This window comes from Chionomys nivalis, chromosome 7 (genome assembly GCF_950005125.1).
Source record: "Chionomys nivalis chromosome 7, mChiNiv1.1, whole genome shotgun sequence".
Lineage (NCBI taxonomy): Eukaryota > Metazoa > Chordata > Mammalia > Rodentia > Cricetidae > Chionomys > Chionomys nivalis.
The window spans coordinates 60,312,944-60,329,961 of NC_080092.1; the positions used below are offsets into that span (position 1 = coordinate 60,312,944).

The following is a 17,018-nucleotide window of genomic DNA, read 5'->3' on the forward strand; positions in this document are numbered from 1 at the left end:
TTTCTTTTTTTTTTTAAATTTTTTAAATTTTTTTTAAATATTTATTTATTATGTGTACAATATTCTGTCTGTGTGTATGCCTGCAGACCAGAAGAGGGCACCAGACCTCATTACAGGTGGTTGTGAGCCACCATATGGTTGCTGGGAATTGAACTCAGGACCTTTGGAAGAGCAGGCAATGCTCTTAACCTCTGAGCCATCTCTCCAGCCCCAGCCTTATTTTCTTTTTATAACTCTACCATGAGGCATAGAGTTGATTTTCTAATATTGCACAACTAATAAAAGGCTTTGTTGGGTGGGCATGGTGGCGTATGCTTGAAATTCCAGCACTTAGGAAGATTGGGAGTCTAAGACCAGCCTGGACTACGCAGTGAGAACCTATCTTAAAATGCATATACATAGGCCAGCAAGATGGCTTAGTGGGTAAAGGTGCTCACTCCAGTCCTGATAACCGAAACCCACATGATGGAAGGAGAGATCTGGCTTCGAAAAGTAATCCTCTAACCTCCACACATATACACTCTGTGATTCTCTGTCTCTCTGTCTGTCTGCCTTTCTCTCTCTCAATAAATAAATAAATGTTAGAAATATTTTAGGGGCACACATGCCGGAACACACATACAGAAAAAGTTTGTCATGTGTAGAATTCCTTCTTATGTACTCTGTGCAGTAATAGTACTTTATCATTTCTGTATTTTGGCTGCCTTCGTGTGCATCTGTTGGTGAGTTATGTGCCTGTGTACACATGTACTAGTACTGAGACTTAAGCCCAAGGTCTCTTGAGCACATGCCCCACTATAAGATAGACCCCAGGCCCTTCCTTTCAACTGTTACACTCCTGCCCTCCTGTCTTACTATGAGTGGTACAAAGATATGTTTACCATTGCTTCTGGATTTGGGAGTAAGTTTTATACCTGTTTATTTTTCCACGTGACCCAAGTATTTTATGTCCTATTTTAAAAAGATTCTCATTGAAGTGCTTGTCAGAAAATGCTTAATTCTTAAATTATACTGTCAATGACTGCAGCTTTATGGTAACTAGTCAGATGTGTTTTTGTATGTAGCCTTTGGTATGTTGACAATAGCAGCTAAATGAGGTTGAGTGGATGAATGAATTGGCATTCCTGAACTTATTACCCCACGTATTGTTTTCTTCAGTCACCCATTTGGTCCTCCAAATTCTATGTATATGTTATTTTTTTGTCATTATAGTTTGTTCTATAATTTTCTAATTATTTTGACCAATGTGTGAAAAAAGTCATTTGTGTCCATATTTATTTTGTTGTTAAAGTTGTTTCTCAAAATGTTGACAAGGTATGTTTTCAGTAAGCAATTATTTCATCTGTTAAGACTAAGAATTTAGTTTCTTATTTTCTTAGTTACCTGTTTGTGTTTTGTTCTACAGTATCCCAAATGACGGGATTTTTAAAATCTAAATATATTGATTTTTTATCTTCTCCCTTTTTCCCACTTTATTGTTTTAAAGAAAATTTGTTAGATTTTTGTATATGACTGTTTTGCCTACAGGTATGTACCACACATGTGTCTGGTGCCCACATTGTTCAGAAGAGTGTATCAGATCCCCTGGAACTATAGTTATGAATGCTTATGAACCATTATGTTGGTTCTGGAATCTAAACCTAGCCCCTCTGCAAGAACAACAAGTGCTCTTCACCTTTGGGCCATCTCTCCAGCATCTGGTGTATGTGTACATGTGTGCTTGTGTGTGTACATGTGTGCCTCAACACATATGTGGAGGTCAAAGGATAACTGCTTGAAATTGGTTCTCTCCTTCTACCCTTGCGTGGATTCCAAGGATCAAACTTAGGTCTCTAGGCTTGTACACTAAACCTCTTTACCCATTGAATCATTCTCTCTAGCCCCCAAGTATTGTTTTACAAGTTGGCTAATATTGAACATCACTCACTCTTTGTTGTTGTCTTTGTTGTCTGAGATTTGCAGTTGCTTATCCTTTTCAGGAAGCTTTCATGATACTCCAGGCCTGTGTCGTTTTTAACCAAATGGATGTCTGTACAGCCTAGCTAACCTCAAGTAAATATTTTTTTCTCCACTTAAAAATGAAACCAAACAAACAAAAATGTTTTTGCCAACATAATGTGACCTGGTGGTTTACTATTTGTGGATATCATTCCTTAACTAGTTCTGTTTGTTTGTTTAGAGACAGGGTCTCTACATAGCCCTTTCTGTTCTGGAACTCACTGTATAGACCAGGCTGGCCTCGGACTGACTGGGATCCACCTGCTTCCACCTTGCTGGTATTAAAGGCGGGTGCCATCACACCGGGCTTTTAATTTTTTTTAAAACATAATTTCTAAAGTATAAACAATGAATGATTTTAGGTGTCTACTTTTTTTTTTGTATCCTTTAAAGGAATTTGTTGTTGATTTCATGTCATCATTTAATAACACATGAATGATCAAGACTCTGAAAGCTTTGTGTGAATTATGTTATTTAATTCTCAGGAGAAAAAAAGCAACACTATTCTTGCTAACCCATTTCACAAATGAAGAGAATGAGTTACAACAGTAGAAAGTGTTTTGTTGGTTGTACACTACTGACAGAAGTGAGTTACTTACAAAATAGAACAAAGCCTAAGAGGGGTGTGTGTGTGTGTGTATAGAACAGATACTCTTGGACTTGGGAAAGACTTACATCTCGGTAAAAATCTTTGTAAGTTGATGATATCCTAAATTGAAAATGTGTTTAATATACTAAATTTATATATTCCTAGAACCCTTGAATAATTTTATAATTGGCCAAGTCATTTAACAAAAAACTAATGTCTTCATACATACTGACATATACCTACATATATTTATACACTTGAGCTCTAGGAAGAAATACTCAAGGAACACATCCCAAAATATTTGGGGGGTAATAATACAATAGCATTGGGGAATTAGCCCTTTTTGAACCCTCTTTGATTAATAATGATACAAATATAATTTCCTTAGAGGGGAAGTATTATCTAATTACTTTAAGACTAGGTAATACTTCTTCTTAAAACATAGTGTAGTTGACAGATATTGTACTTGTAAATTTACCAAGTTTCTCCTCTGCATTTTGCAGACATATCTGTCAGTCAGGATGGTATTATCTGTGGTTGCTGCTAATGTTATAATCCATAGTTAGTCTTTCTTGTTGTCCCCATAGGAACTCTAAGATGTTAAACTTTATCATCCATAATGTAAAAGTTAGCACCGAAGAATCTGGTCTTGTGAAACTCAGTGGTCTGTCAAACAAACAGATTCAGCAACAACTCAAACCATGTGCATTGTAGAGTAGGCAGTGTCTAAGCAGTCAGCATCTGTCAGGGGTAGTGAAGATACTAGATCGTTTTGGAAGGGAAAATGGACAGCATGCCCATTTGAAGACATAATGCAGTTTAAAATCATTTTAGGGGCTTTTCTTCATGGTGAGATTACTTAATATAGTGAGACAAGTTTATAGAGGCAGAAAAATATTCAGAAGCCACTGTAGAGACAATATAAAGATTTTTTTATTGAACTATACCTGTAATTTACCATAAACTTAATCCTTCTTTAAAAAAAAAGAAAAAAAAGTTTTAGGACAGGCATAATGGTGCTTGCCTTTAATCCCAGCACTTGGAGGCAGAGGCAGGTACATCTCTGGGAATTGGAGGCCAGCCTGGTCTACATAAGGAGTTCCAAGCTGGTCAGTGCTACATAGTGAGACCCTGTCTCAACACTACAATGAAAAAGGGCTTGAAGAAGTGTTCAATACTGTTGTTACTTTCCTTTCTGAATGGAGTTGTTCTTATGTGGCTGAGGAGTTGGCTCATTGGGTAAGAATCCGTGCTCTTCAGTGAAGCATGAGGACTGGGGTTGGAGTCACCAGGACCCATTAAAAAATATCAGACATGGCTGCATGTGCCTGTAACCTCTAGCATTGCGGTTTGGGTGGGAACAGACAATTCACTGATAGCTAACTTGCCACCCAGCCTAGCCAAAGTGGCAAGCTTTTTGTTGTTGTTGTTGTTGTTGTTTTGTTTTTGTTTGTTTTTCGAGACAGGGTTTCTCTGTAGCTTTGGAGCCTGCCCTGGAACTAGCTCTTGTAACCCAGGCTGGCCTCGAACTCACAGAGATCCGCCTGCCTCTGCCTCCCGAGTGCTGGGATTAAAGGCATGCGCCACCACTGGCAAGCTTTTGTTCAGTGAGAAAACCACATCTCAAGCCAGAAAAGCAAAAAGCAATGGAGTGCCGGGCGGTGGTGGTGCACACCTTTAATCCCAGCACTCGGGAGACAGAGGCAGGCGGATCTCTGTGAGTTCGAGGCCAGCCTGGTCTACAAAGGGATTTCCAGGACAGGCTCCAAAGCTACAGAGAAACCCTGTCTCGAAAAACAAAAACAAAAACAAAAAAAAGCAATGGAGGAAGAGGAAGACAGCTTGATTTATCCACTCTCACATGCAGACAGCCTGCACATACACACAGGGCAGGGCAGGGCAGGAGGCGGCTGTGGTCTTAATCCAGAAAAGAAGACTATTTGGATTTTTTAATTTTTTTTTTTTTTAAGGAAAAAGCATGACAAGTTAATTTTGTATTTTCCCCAAATTTAGAAATGCTTTGGGTGTGTTATTTTACATTCTAATTTAGCCTATACTGAGGCCTTTTCTGTTAATTTTCAGCTATTTCTTTTTTTTTTTTTTTTTAGATTTATTTACTTATTTTATATATAGAAGGCTCTATCCACATGTACACCTTTATGCCAGAATAGGGCATCAAATCTGCTGTAGATGATTGTGAACCACACTGTGGTTGCTGGTAATTGAGCTCAGGTCCTCTGGAAGAGCAACCAGTGTTTTTTTTGTTTTTAATATTTATTTACTATGTATACAATATTCTGTCTGTATGCCATTACAGATGGTTGTGAGCCACCATGTGGTTGCTGGGAATTGAACTCAGGACCTTTGGAAGAGCAGGCAGTGCTCTTAACCTCTGAGCCATCTCTCCAGCCCCTCAGCTATTTCTTATGTTGTTACAAATTCATTAAGTACTTACATATTTTGTCGAAAATTCTCACTATTTTATTCTAGTTGGAGTCCAGTGCAGTTGATGTGGAGTATCAAATCTGTCCCCTGCCCAGCCTTGTTAGTCCACTTTATTAGATAATTACCTAATAATTCTTTTGTGGCACCAAAGGAATTCCATTCCTTCTTTTCTTCCTTCCCTCCATCCCACAGGCTCCCTCAGAATGACCCAAGCTGTTGTTAGACTCCATGGTTTGAGCCACAAACTAATCTTACTTTAAATTTGTTAGATCAGATTGTTATAATTTCTGATTTTATAAAAGATAATTTAAAATATTTATAAAAGATAAATTTCTCTTATAGTCATAAAATTTAACTATAAACATATAATTTTGATTAATGAATGATCTATTAAATATCCATGAAAACTCTAACAAATCCTTAAATTAAAACTTTTTATTCTTTTCTTTTTAATTCTTTTTTTACATACAAAACAAAGTTAAATTTTCCTTGTTAAAATGCAAAGCCAAATGTCTCCTAGCCTTTTGAAGAGCATTTGTCCATTATACAACTGTAAAGTAGCCAAGAGTTCCTCAGAAGCAGAACATCGTTTAGATTTAAAACCACTCTAGCTTGTGTAAAATAATGATGTGTGTAACCATTTACAGAGTGGCAGCCTTGGTTTTACTGAAGTACTAAAATCCTTGAGTGCCCCACATTTCATGCACCTTAAAGCTCTATCGGGATTCTCTAAAGCAGAAATTGTTAGTTCATCTCGATTCTACTAAATAGATTATTATAATGTCTAGAAAGTCAAGTGACACAGTTAGAGCATAGACCTTTTATTTTTTTCCCAGACATTAACAGTGTAAACATAAATAAAATACATATTAAAGTTTAGATGCTTTTTGCATTTTGTGCAATAAGTTGAAGCCTTAAAAAGGAAACATTTCATTAAAAAAAAAGTCATTAGTTTTACTTAAGACAGTAAAATAGCAGCAAGTACCAAGACATTGTGCACTTCTTTTAATTAAGACAAGTTACTTCATTTACATCAAATTCAGAAATACAAGACTGGCTTTCTTGAATACATAATATAGCTTGAATCACTGGTTAGATAGGGGCATATTTTCCCAGCTATACATTAGGGAGGAAGGCTTTCCTTAGTTTCAGAAACTACAGACCCTTAACTAACCAGCATGACCACAGCGTTGAGCATAAAAAGAAGTGAAGCATTTACTTTCCAAGCACTAGCCACAGAAGGTAGTTGAGTCTTTACATTTGCAGTGGTTTCTTCCCTCCGGAGGTTGAGGGTTGTGCTTTGTTGAAGCATTTCAGAGAAGTTATTTGGCATGCCACTGGTGATACTCAGGGTCATGGGTGTTGGGGATGATTTTGCTGCACTAGGGAGGCTCGTGTTTGAAATCACTCCATCTTGGAGGTGAATAGTTAGAGTTGCAGCTGCTGCCTCATGTGAATCGGTCATTTCTGTGGATGTGTCTTCTGGATAGGGCACCAAAGCCTTACCAGTGCTAGTAAAAGTGGTACCTCTGCTTAGTGTGACACCAAATGTTGTTTCCTTTCCTCGGTATTGTTTGGGTGTTTTGGTCACTTTGGGTTGAGTTACCACACTCAGAGAGTTAATGGAGTCCACTGTGTGCATCCCACTGATAGTAAATAGGCTTGAGGTAAATCCGGGAGCTGTGGGGGATATGCTCTGTTCCTTCAGAGAAGACACTTGGTCAGAACAAGGAGTCCCTATCACATGGGCTTTTGTTTCCATCACCCACTTCAGTAAGTAAGTGATGTTTTGTTTATGGTCACATGACCACCTGTTATTATGAAGCGTTATCTCTTGCAGTTGCACAAGTTGGTCAAAAGACTGATCTGGAATGAATGTGAACTTATTGTTGTGCAGGTAAAGATGGGTGAGATTTGTCAGGGTCATTAATGTCCCTGGGAGAATTTGTGTCAGTGAGTTATTAGACAGGTCCACGATATGTAGTTTGGAGGGCATGTTGGTTGGAACTGTCCAAAGTTTGTTACTGCTGAGGTTGAGAACCTCAAGACTTATCAAGGTATTTTTAATGAGAACAACTTTTTCCAACATATTCTTAGAAACATCCAGATATTTAAGGTTCCACTGATAAGCAGTATCAGATTTGTCAAGAAGTTTAATATTGTTGTTAGCAGCAGACATGTTCCAGAGAGACCGAGGTAACTGAGCAGGCAGACTTTCAAGCCTGTTGTTTGAAATATCCAGGGTCCTCAGATTGGTATATTTGGTTAACTGGTTATGTAGATCAGTAAAGTGATTATAAGACAAATTTAAATGTATAATGTTCTCTTGGAGTCCAGGTGGTAATGTAGTCAAGTTTCTGCCCGAACAGTCCACATGCCTATGCCTCTCTGTGCATATACATTGGAGAGGACAAATGCATAAAATGCCAGGCGTAAGAAACAGAAGGACAAACAGGCAGGAAGACATTTTCAGTATCTGATATTCCATCAAAGCCTGAAAACAAACAGATACATCCTTCTTTTAATATGCAAATACACTTTCAGCATCTGCATGGGTCAGTTAGCATTCGGCAAAATTTTCAATAAACCTCCTTGTTGTTGAGTCCTTTTATAATTGTTCCAGTGATTAAACTAACAAAGCTGCCCTTCATTTATAGTCCAAATGCCTAATCCTTCAACTGGGGCTATGTGGTAGTTGGGGGTTGGGGGGGATTGAGGGAGAGAGAGAGACAGAGGGAGAGAGAGAGAGAGAGAGAGAGAGAGAGAGAGAGAGAGAGAGAGAGAGAGAGAGAGAGAGAGAGGCTCTTCTGCGTTTTCTTTCTTATTTTTACCCTTTACCGTGTTTGTTCTGATTTATCTTCTCAAAGCCTTAATAGGGACAGAATGGCATTGTCTAGAAATGAGGAGCTTTATAGTCTTAGGCTGTTACTATTTTTGATAATATGTTTTCTTATTCAGAAAAAAATGGCTGTCGTGTCTGTTTTTCTTAAATCTCTGCAGTATTGTAAGACACAATATGTTTGTAGTTCGAGATGTTAAAGCAGTTATATTAAAACAATATTTTGAAATTTTATCTTTTTATAGATAAATGCATCCTGGTAAAATGTTTTAATGAACTCGGAAAAATCAAGACTGAGAACATACCTTTAAACCTCACATTTTGTAAAGTGATGTTTTTTCCAGTATATTTCAGTACCAATTCTAAAGGAAAAACTATATATATATTTACAAAGAGAGAGGACATTAAAAAGAAAACCTCAACTATTACTGCAGCAGATTTTGGTGCATGCACTTGTTATTGAATATATTCAGTCCTAACATTGGCTTAAAGGAAAAAACAAAAACGAAAAGGCAAGGAAAAATCCAAAGTCGGTCTTTTACCAATTTAAGTAGCTGCTTACTTACCATAATGTCGTCTTCAACATCAGCATCTCATTTTCTCCGGGAAACTTGAGGCTTAAAGGTCGTCTTGTTCTGGAGAGTCGGAAGGGTTTCTGTCTGTGGGCTGTGCTTGCCTGCTCAGCTGCATTGTGTTGGTGTGAGCTGAAGCTCTGCAACCACCTGATCAGTACCACATAGGAGGACTGCAGAGCTGTCATTGGTGCTGACTCAAATTTATTGCAAGAGGTGCATACGCAACGAAATGAACATTTTTTTTTTTTAATTTACAGATCTGAGAATCTCTTACATAGCTCTGATTTCCTACTGGATGGAATACTTAATGAAAAAGGGGTTGTCGTTTCAATGTTAAATACAGCATTTACTTCTTTCTGTATATTTCTCTGAGCTTGTGTTGCACATTTAACATTTCCTTGCTGTAATTCTTGTTAAAGCCTCTACATTCTTTTTATGTGTGGAAATACTGAAAATGGACTTAACCTTTTGTTGTGAATTGATTTCTAGGATACTAATTGAACTAATTTTAATCTATGCATTTTTATGTTCTTTTCAAAAATTGTTCATTTGTCATAAAATCTTGATTTTTATGTCTTCCTCCATCATTGTTATTATTATATTTAATTAGCTTTTAAAATTTATCAGCCACGTACATGTTTCATCTTACCTTTTAGGAAGTACAGGAATTCTTCAATATGATTATTTTGTTTTTAAATTCCTTATTCAAAAGATCATTTGACTAATGCTACCTACCCACAGGTCAGTTATATTGTCCCCACACTTCATGCTCTCCCATCCTTTCCTTAGTGCCAGTGATCAAGTCCAAGATAAGCTACATTTAAAATGAGGATGCTAGACTTTAAAAACAAACAAACAGAAAACAAAACAAAATAGGGCGATCTCCCTGTATATCCCTGGCTGGCCTGGAACTCAATTTGTAGACCACGGTGGCCTGAAACTCACAGAAATCTGTCTGACTATGCCTCTGAGTACTAGAATTAAAGATGTGCACCACCTTACCTGGCAGATACTAGATTTTTTTTCCCCTCCCCAATACTTGACTTTTAGTTTTCAATCCAAATGGTTTAATAATTGTTCATATTTTATATATTTGAATAGGATGGAGGTTTATTTGTTGTTTTTTCCATGATACTTACTCTGGATTTTATGGATAGAGTATTAACTTTCTACAGAGGTATTGTTGGGACTGTATAAAAGACCATTAATTTGATTTATTTTTGACTAAAAGTATCAAAGCTGGAAAGGCAGCACAGACCTGTAATATCAGCACTCAGGAAGTAGAGGCAGGCAGATAGGAATTCAAGACCAGCCTAGAGTAGATGAGACCCTGTCTCAAAACATAAAATAAAACTAATACTTTTTAGTTATTTACTTGGTGCTTCATATTTATATTTTATTTTTCCCAGAAAGTTAGTAGGTTTAAAAATATATCCAACAATATTTATAAAAGATAAAACCATAGTCAAATTTTGTAAAATATAATTAGATTTATGGTATTTTAGGTAGACTGATTATATAAATAATCAATTAAAACTTAAATCTGATTTACAAAAATGACCATTTTACTTTATGAAAGAAAACAAGAAAAAATATATTTATTTTTAAATTGTCACCATTTTAAAACCAGCAATTATTAGCATATTACATGTTGAGAAAATGTAGGCACTAATTAGTTTGTGTTCCCTCCCTAAATTTTGTGAACTGTCATTTTATTTGTGTCGAGAAAAAGGAACTGATTGTATTGAAATCTACACAGCTTTTCTTCTTAGACCTATCTTATAGGATTCATCTTTTAGATAAAACCAGTGTTCCTCGAAAAGGAACTACACTCCAGAGACCTGCATCATTAGAGATTGGTATTGATTTGGTATTTCATTGTCACTTTACTTTGAGTCTTCATTTGAACTTGAGATTATTTGTATGAATTTCAGAATCTGCTCATCAGTGATGAGCCTTAAAAATAATATTTGAAATACTACATTCAGTAGTATGTTTTGGAGGTGAGAATGGTTTGCTTTTGACAATTAGCATTCTATTTCGGCTCATGTACCAACCACTACACTTCAAGGGATAAGACTAGGATCAATTTGCCAGACCCTAAATCTCTCTTAGGAAGATCCATTATGCCATTACAGACATGGAATGACCTATTTGTATTACACCAGTACTTTTATTTGAAAGAACATACTATGTCACTAATTAGTTAATGGGTTCAAAGTTAATTTAAGCTTAGTCTTAAAACCAGCAGCAAACCCTGTCCTCCAAGGGTGTTATAACCTCTCCCCTCAGCACTGCCAACAGTAGTCCATATGTTCAAGCACATTAGGATTGGATTCTGCAGTGCTGTTTTTCATTTAGAATTTAGTATTAAAGATGACTGTAGCTTCTCAGAAAGAAAAAGGGGTTGTCGTTTCAATGTTAAATACAGCAATTCCCCCCTCCCCCGACACCCAAACAGGGTTTCTCTGTAGCTTTGGAGCCTGTCCTGGAATTAGCTCTTGTAGATCAGGCTGACCTCGAACTTACAGAGATCCACCTGCCTCTGCCTCCTGAGTGCTAAATACAGCAATCTTTTACACTGTTAAAGATTCTCAGAAAATTAGATAGTATGTTACTCTTTTTTATTTGTTTGTTTGATTTTTTTAAAAAAGATTTATTATGTGTACAGCATTCTTTCCATGTGTGCCCGCAGGCCAGAAGGGGGCGCCGGGTCTCATTATAGACTGTGAGCCACCATGTGGTTGCTGGGAATTGAACTCAGGACCTCTGGAAGAGCAGTCAGTGCTCTTAACCACTGAGCCATTTCTCCAGCCCCTGTTTGTTTGATTTTTGAGACAGGGTCTCTCTATTATGTAGCTCTGACCGTCCCAATCCGGTCCTGTAGACCAGACTGACATGAGACTCACAAAGATCCACCTGCTTCTGCCTCCCAAGTGCTGGGATTAAAGGTGTGCACCACATTACCTGGCAAGAAGATTAATTAAAAAACAAAAAAACAAAAAAACAAACAAACAAGTATTTGTTAAAACTTACCTTATATGCTATGCGGAAGCTTTAATTACACTTCAGATAAATTCACCACAGATTCTATCTATTTAGGCAACTGGTCTAGATTAAGAATTAAATTAGTTACCGTATCTTTGTGTCTAAGGATATACTGTGACAGCATTGTGAGAAGTACAGCATGCCGCCTGCCAGGCAGTAGCCACTTCATGTTAGTCAGCAGCTCCAATTTTCCTTTATTCTTGAATTGGTAACATTGAATGTTCCCCATAATTGTAAACCTAAGTACTGTCATTGATGCAGATTCTGCATCCCATTTCTTTTTTAAAATTTATTATTTTATGTTTATGAATGTTTTACCTGTATGTGTGTCTGTGCATCACATGTGTATGCCTGCTGACTAAGATCAGAAGAGGGCATTAGGTCCCCTGAGACTGCAGTTACAAAAAGATTGTAAGATGGCATATGGTTGCTGGGAGTCAAACCCTGGAAAAGCAACAAATACAAATGTTTGGTTGGTTGGTTTGGGTTGGTTTTTTTTTTTTTTTTTTTTCATTTCTCAAGACAGGGTTTCTTTGTGTATTCTTGACTGTCCTGGAATTTGCTCTGTTCTCAAACTCATAGATTCACCTACTTCTGTCTCCCAAGGTCTGGGATTAGAGACATGTGCCACCATTGCCCTGGTTTACAACAAATGAGAGCCATCTCTGTGTAGCACAAATAATAAAAACCCAGGGATAGATATTGGAGTTCAAATTGAAGATCAGAGAAACAGCAGCCAGCCACTGGAGAGACTTTTTTTTTTTTTTTTTTTTTTTAACCTCTACCAAATCTTCACACTGAAAGGGCAAAATCCTGTGTCCACCTCCCTACTGCTGGGATTAAAGGTATGTGACTCCCAAACACTGGGATTAAGGGTGTGAGCCACTACCACCTCAATCTGTTTCTGGATTGATTTTGTATAGCCCAGGGTAGTCTTGAATTTACAGAGGTTCTTCTGCCTCTGTCTTCCAAATCCTGGGATTAAAGATGTGTGTCACCACTCCCTGACCTGTATAGCTGACTAGTGTGGCTGCTTTGCCCTCTAATTTTCAGGCAAGCCTTATTTATTAAAACACAAATAGTACACCATTGCATTTCTTCACCCTTCAGCATCCTTTTATTAAAATGCTTGAGACCAGAAGTATTTCCAAGCTTGGGATTTTAAAGATATACATACAGATGCATGCATACATGCCTGTTGATACACATACATATGCATACATACATGCCTATTGAGCTTCCTTTGGGTAAAGATCTGAGCTCTCCAAAATTTTTGAGCACTCCAGATAATTTTAAATTTTTTGATTAGGATTGCATAGTCTATAATACAGTTAACTTCTGACTGAATTTCCTGCTGACAACAAATAAGAATATGGAATAAACCATTTTTTAAATTTTTTTTTTCCATTCAAAAATTTACACTTCCTCCCCTCCTCCCATTCCCCTCTTGCTCCCCAACTCACTCTCCTCCCTCCCCCTCCCTCCTTAAGAGAGGGCAGGGAACCCTGCTCTGTGGGAAGTCCAAGGCCCTACCCCCTACATGCAGACCTAGGAAGCTTTGCATCCAAATAGACTAGGGTCCCAAAAAAGCCAGTACATGCAGTAGAAACAAGTTCCAGTGCCTTTATCAATGGCTTCTCAGTCAGCCCCCATTGTCAGCCACATTCTGAGAGTCTGGTTTGATTGCATGCTCATTCAGTCCAGGTCCACCTGGATTTGGTGAGCTCTCATTAGAACAGGCACACTGTCTCAGTGGGTGGACCAAACCCTCACGGTCCAGACTTCCTTGCTCATCTTCTCCCTCCTTCTGCTCTTCAACTGGACCTTGGGAGCTCAGTCCGTTGCTCTGATGAGGGTCTTTGTCTCTATCTCCATCTGTCACCAGATGAAGATTCTATGGTGATATTCGAGATAATCATCAGTGTGATACTGGGGCAAGGCCAGTTCAGGCACCCTCTGCTCTGCTGCCCAAGTATGTACTCACTCATTAGTGGACTCTAGCCATAAACAAAGGACATTATGCCTATAGTTCGCAAGCCTAGAGAAGCCAAATAACAAGGTGAACCCAAAGAAAAACATATATAGATCCTCCTGGAAATTGGAAGCAAACAAGATGGCCAGGCAAAAGTTGGGAGCATGGGGGTGGGGGTGGGGTTGGGGAAAGGGCTGAGGGGGAGAGAGAAGGGAGAAAGGAAAGACTGGAGAGAGCTTGGGGGAGTGGGAGGGTGGAGATGGACAAAGGGCAGATGTAGGAGCAGGGAAAAAGATATCTACATTAAGGGAGCCATTTTAGGGTTGGCAAGAGACTTGGCTCTAGAGGGTATCCCAGGTGTCTACGGGGATGTCCCCAGCTGGAATAAACCATTTTTAAAGCATAGAACTGACAAAACTGAATTATATAAACATTTAAGTAGTTTGCTTTGTTTACCAGCCACCTTCTTAATATCTCCCTCCCTCCCCCTCCCTCCTCCCCCCTCCCTCCCTCCCCTCCCTCTCTCCCCCCCACCACCTCCATGTTTGGTTTTTAGTATTTTTCAGACAGGGTTTCTCTGTGTAACAATCCTGGCTGTCCTGTTATAGACCAGGCTGACCTCAAACCCACTGAGATCCGCCTGCCTCTGCCTCCCAAGTGCTGGGATTAAAGGTGTGCTTTACTACTGTCTGTCTTTTGATTTTTTTTTTAATGCTGAATTATATTTTGGTTTTGATTTTTGAAATTTTTCATATAATTGAGTTTTTCTTTTCCTTTTGTTGCTTCTAGATTTTGAGTCCCAACTTGGAAGATGTTTTCCCACATTGAGTTTATAAAGGAATTTAGCAGCATTTTTTTGTATCATATTGACTTCATGCTTTCTTTTTAGATCTTCTGTCCACTTTATGTTTATTCTAATGTTGTGTAAAATGTGAATCCAATTTTCTTTTTTCAAATATCTATTGAATTGTCCTAGTACTTACTCTTACTGAGTTGGTGTTTGAGTTTATTTCTGAACATTCTGTTGTATTCATTGGTCTGTTCATACATAGCATTTCAATTATAAATTCTCAAATATTTTGCTACTCTACTTTTTGAGCAAAATTAAGTCTGATTTCTGACTGAGTCACTTGCTTTCCCTGGTCCTGTTTTTCTCAGTAGCTAAGAAATCCAGGGTGGTAGGGTGTTACTAAATGGTCTTCCAGGCTGATACTGAAGATCTGATGAGAGCACCACTTGTATATAATATGAAGTTCCATTGACCTATTATTCCCATTGTCTTGTTATTTTTAAGTTCTTTATTGTATGCATGTGTGTGTATCACATGTGCCTAAGATATTTGGCACACATTGTCAGGCGTGGTAGCAAGCACTTTTACTCAGTGAGCTATCTCGCTGTCCCATACCTTGTTCTTTTTTCTCTTTAGCATCTTAACTTGGTAATCATTTGTCTGAAGTTGGTCATTTTACTCCCCACCCCAACATTTTCTTCTCTCTTGCATTTGTTTTATTAGTTTTCATGTCTCCCTACTGAGTAAGCAGGGATTGTCACTGCTGGGCTGCTGGGCTTCTCCAGACTTTAGCAGGGAGGATTTGCATGCAGTAAATGTGAGTTTTCCCTGCGGCCCTCCCCGCAGAGAATTTCTTTAAACAAAATAATAATTTCAGTTACCTCTAGTATCTGCTATAGAGAGAACAGGAGAAAAGCTAAGAATAGCTCCTAATTTGTATAAGATTTATTTATTTGGCTCCCTCTATCAAGATACCTTTTTCATTGCTCTCCTTCTCCGTCCTCCCTCCCCCAACTTGACCATCCTCTTCTCTCGTGTCTTCCTCCCTCCACCTCCATTCCCTTCCTCTACCCCCCATGAATTTACCCAGGAAATCTTAACTATTTCCTCTTCCTAGGGCGATTCCTGTGTCCCTCTTAGGGTCCTCCTTGTTACCTAGCTAATCTAGGACTGCGGATTTTAGTCCGATTATCCTTTGCTTTACATCTAATATCCACTTATGAGTGAGTACATACTGTTTGTCTTTCTGGGCCTGGGTTATCTCACTCAGGATGTTTTTTCTTCCTAATCCCATCTATCTGCCTGTAAATTTCATGATGTAACAACTGAGTGATACTCCATTGTGGAGATGTGCCACGTTTTCTTTATCCGTTTGTTCAGTTGAGGGACATAAGGCCTTACATTTCAGAGGAGTGGATGGTAGGGTGGGATGGGGAGGAGGTGGGAAGGAGGGAAGGAAGAGGAAACTGTGGTTGTGTGTAAAATGAATAAAGAAGTTTAAAATAAAAAAAAGTAAATAGGAAGACAGAAAAAAATTTTCTTTCTTTGCGGCTGGGGAGATGAGTGAGTAATGAAGAGCTCTTGTTCTCACAGAGCCCAGGTCAGTTTCCAGCCCCCACGTAGTGGCTCATTGCATTTATAGCTCCAGTTCCAGGGATCCAGTGCCCTCTTCTGTCTCCACAGGCACCAGGGACACACGAGTGGTAAACAGACATGCATTCGGGCAAAGTCCACACATAGAATTGGAGTCATGAACAGTTGTGGACTGTCATGTTGGTGCTGGGAACTGGACCTGAGTCTCTAGAAGAGCTGCAAGCTCTCTGAACCGCTGAGCCATTTCTCCAGCTCCTCCATTAACTCTTGCTTTATCTAAGAGGTATTCCTAATATCTGTTTTCAGGAGGTCAATAAGGAAAGTGTTGAAAGGAACAAAACTTCGGAAAGAGCCTTTTGGAGGGGTTTTGGTGATTTGTGGCATTTTAGACACAAACTGCAAGACCTCACTACTCTAATCAAATACTTAAAGAACAAGAAATTCGCAAAATTCCTGTATGTTGCTGTGTAAATTAGCCTTAAAATGCTGTTTGAAGACATGAAAGAAATTTTGATGTGGATGACAGAAGAGACCCAGAGTTAAAGGATGAAAAACCACAGTGCTTGAAATAAGTAACTTGACGGGTGTTTCTGCAGATAAAAGTACGAGCTGTCAGTAAGAGGTGGCTTTCAAGAAATAGGATAAGCATTGTGTGTAAACTAACATTTAGGTCAGTGAGACAGCCTCACATTTAATCTCAGCACTCGGAGGCAAAGGCAGGGGGATCTCTGTGAGTTTTAGAAAACCCTAGTTCATATAGAGAGTTCCAGGAAGGCCAGGGCTTCTTAAAGGAACCCTATCTCAGAAAGCAGAAACAATAATAATTATTATTATGATAATTATAATAAATAAAACTCTACTGCCCAAGAGGCTGCTTGTTTTTATACCAGATGGGTTTTTAGTATTTGAACACTAATGTTACAAATGAATACTATATTATATTTTGAAATGTCACAGAATCTGTACTCTCTTCCCTTGGACTTAAGGTCAGAATGAAAAGGAAAAGGATGTGCTTGTCAGACTTCACTGGTGTCTGCACAAAAGTAGGCCACTACCCACTCACCCCTCAACTTTGACCGAGTTTGTGCCTGCACCTATCTAGTGTCTCATACTCATCAATTGTCAGGTAATGGTTTAAAGTTGAACTTGTACATTTAAAAAGGGTGACT

At 38.5% G+C, this 17,018-nt stretch overlaps 2 protein-coding genes across 7 annotated transcripts in view; one reads left to right on the forward strand and one right to left on the reverse strand.

Annotated features, from left to right (window-relative positions):
* Window positions 1-17,018, forward strand: part of Nf1 (neurofibromin 1) — a 258,116-nt gene that overhangs the window by 155,711 nt on the left and 85,387 nt on the right. The gene's annotated exons all lie outside the window — the stretch shown is intronic.
* Omg (oligodendrocyte myelin glycoprotein) lies at window positions 5,838-8,609 on the reverse strand. Its single transcript, XM_057774569.1, has 2 exons — window positions 8,438-8,609; window positions 5,838-7,526 (listed from the first exon to the last, which is right to left on the reverse strand). The coding sequence occupies exons 1-2, from the start codon at window positions 8,438-8,440 to the stop codon at window positions 6,198-6,200; spliced, it is 1,332 nt and encodes a 443-aa protein (XP_057630552.1). The 5' UTR covers window positions 8,441-8,609; the 3' UTR covers window positions 5,838-6,197.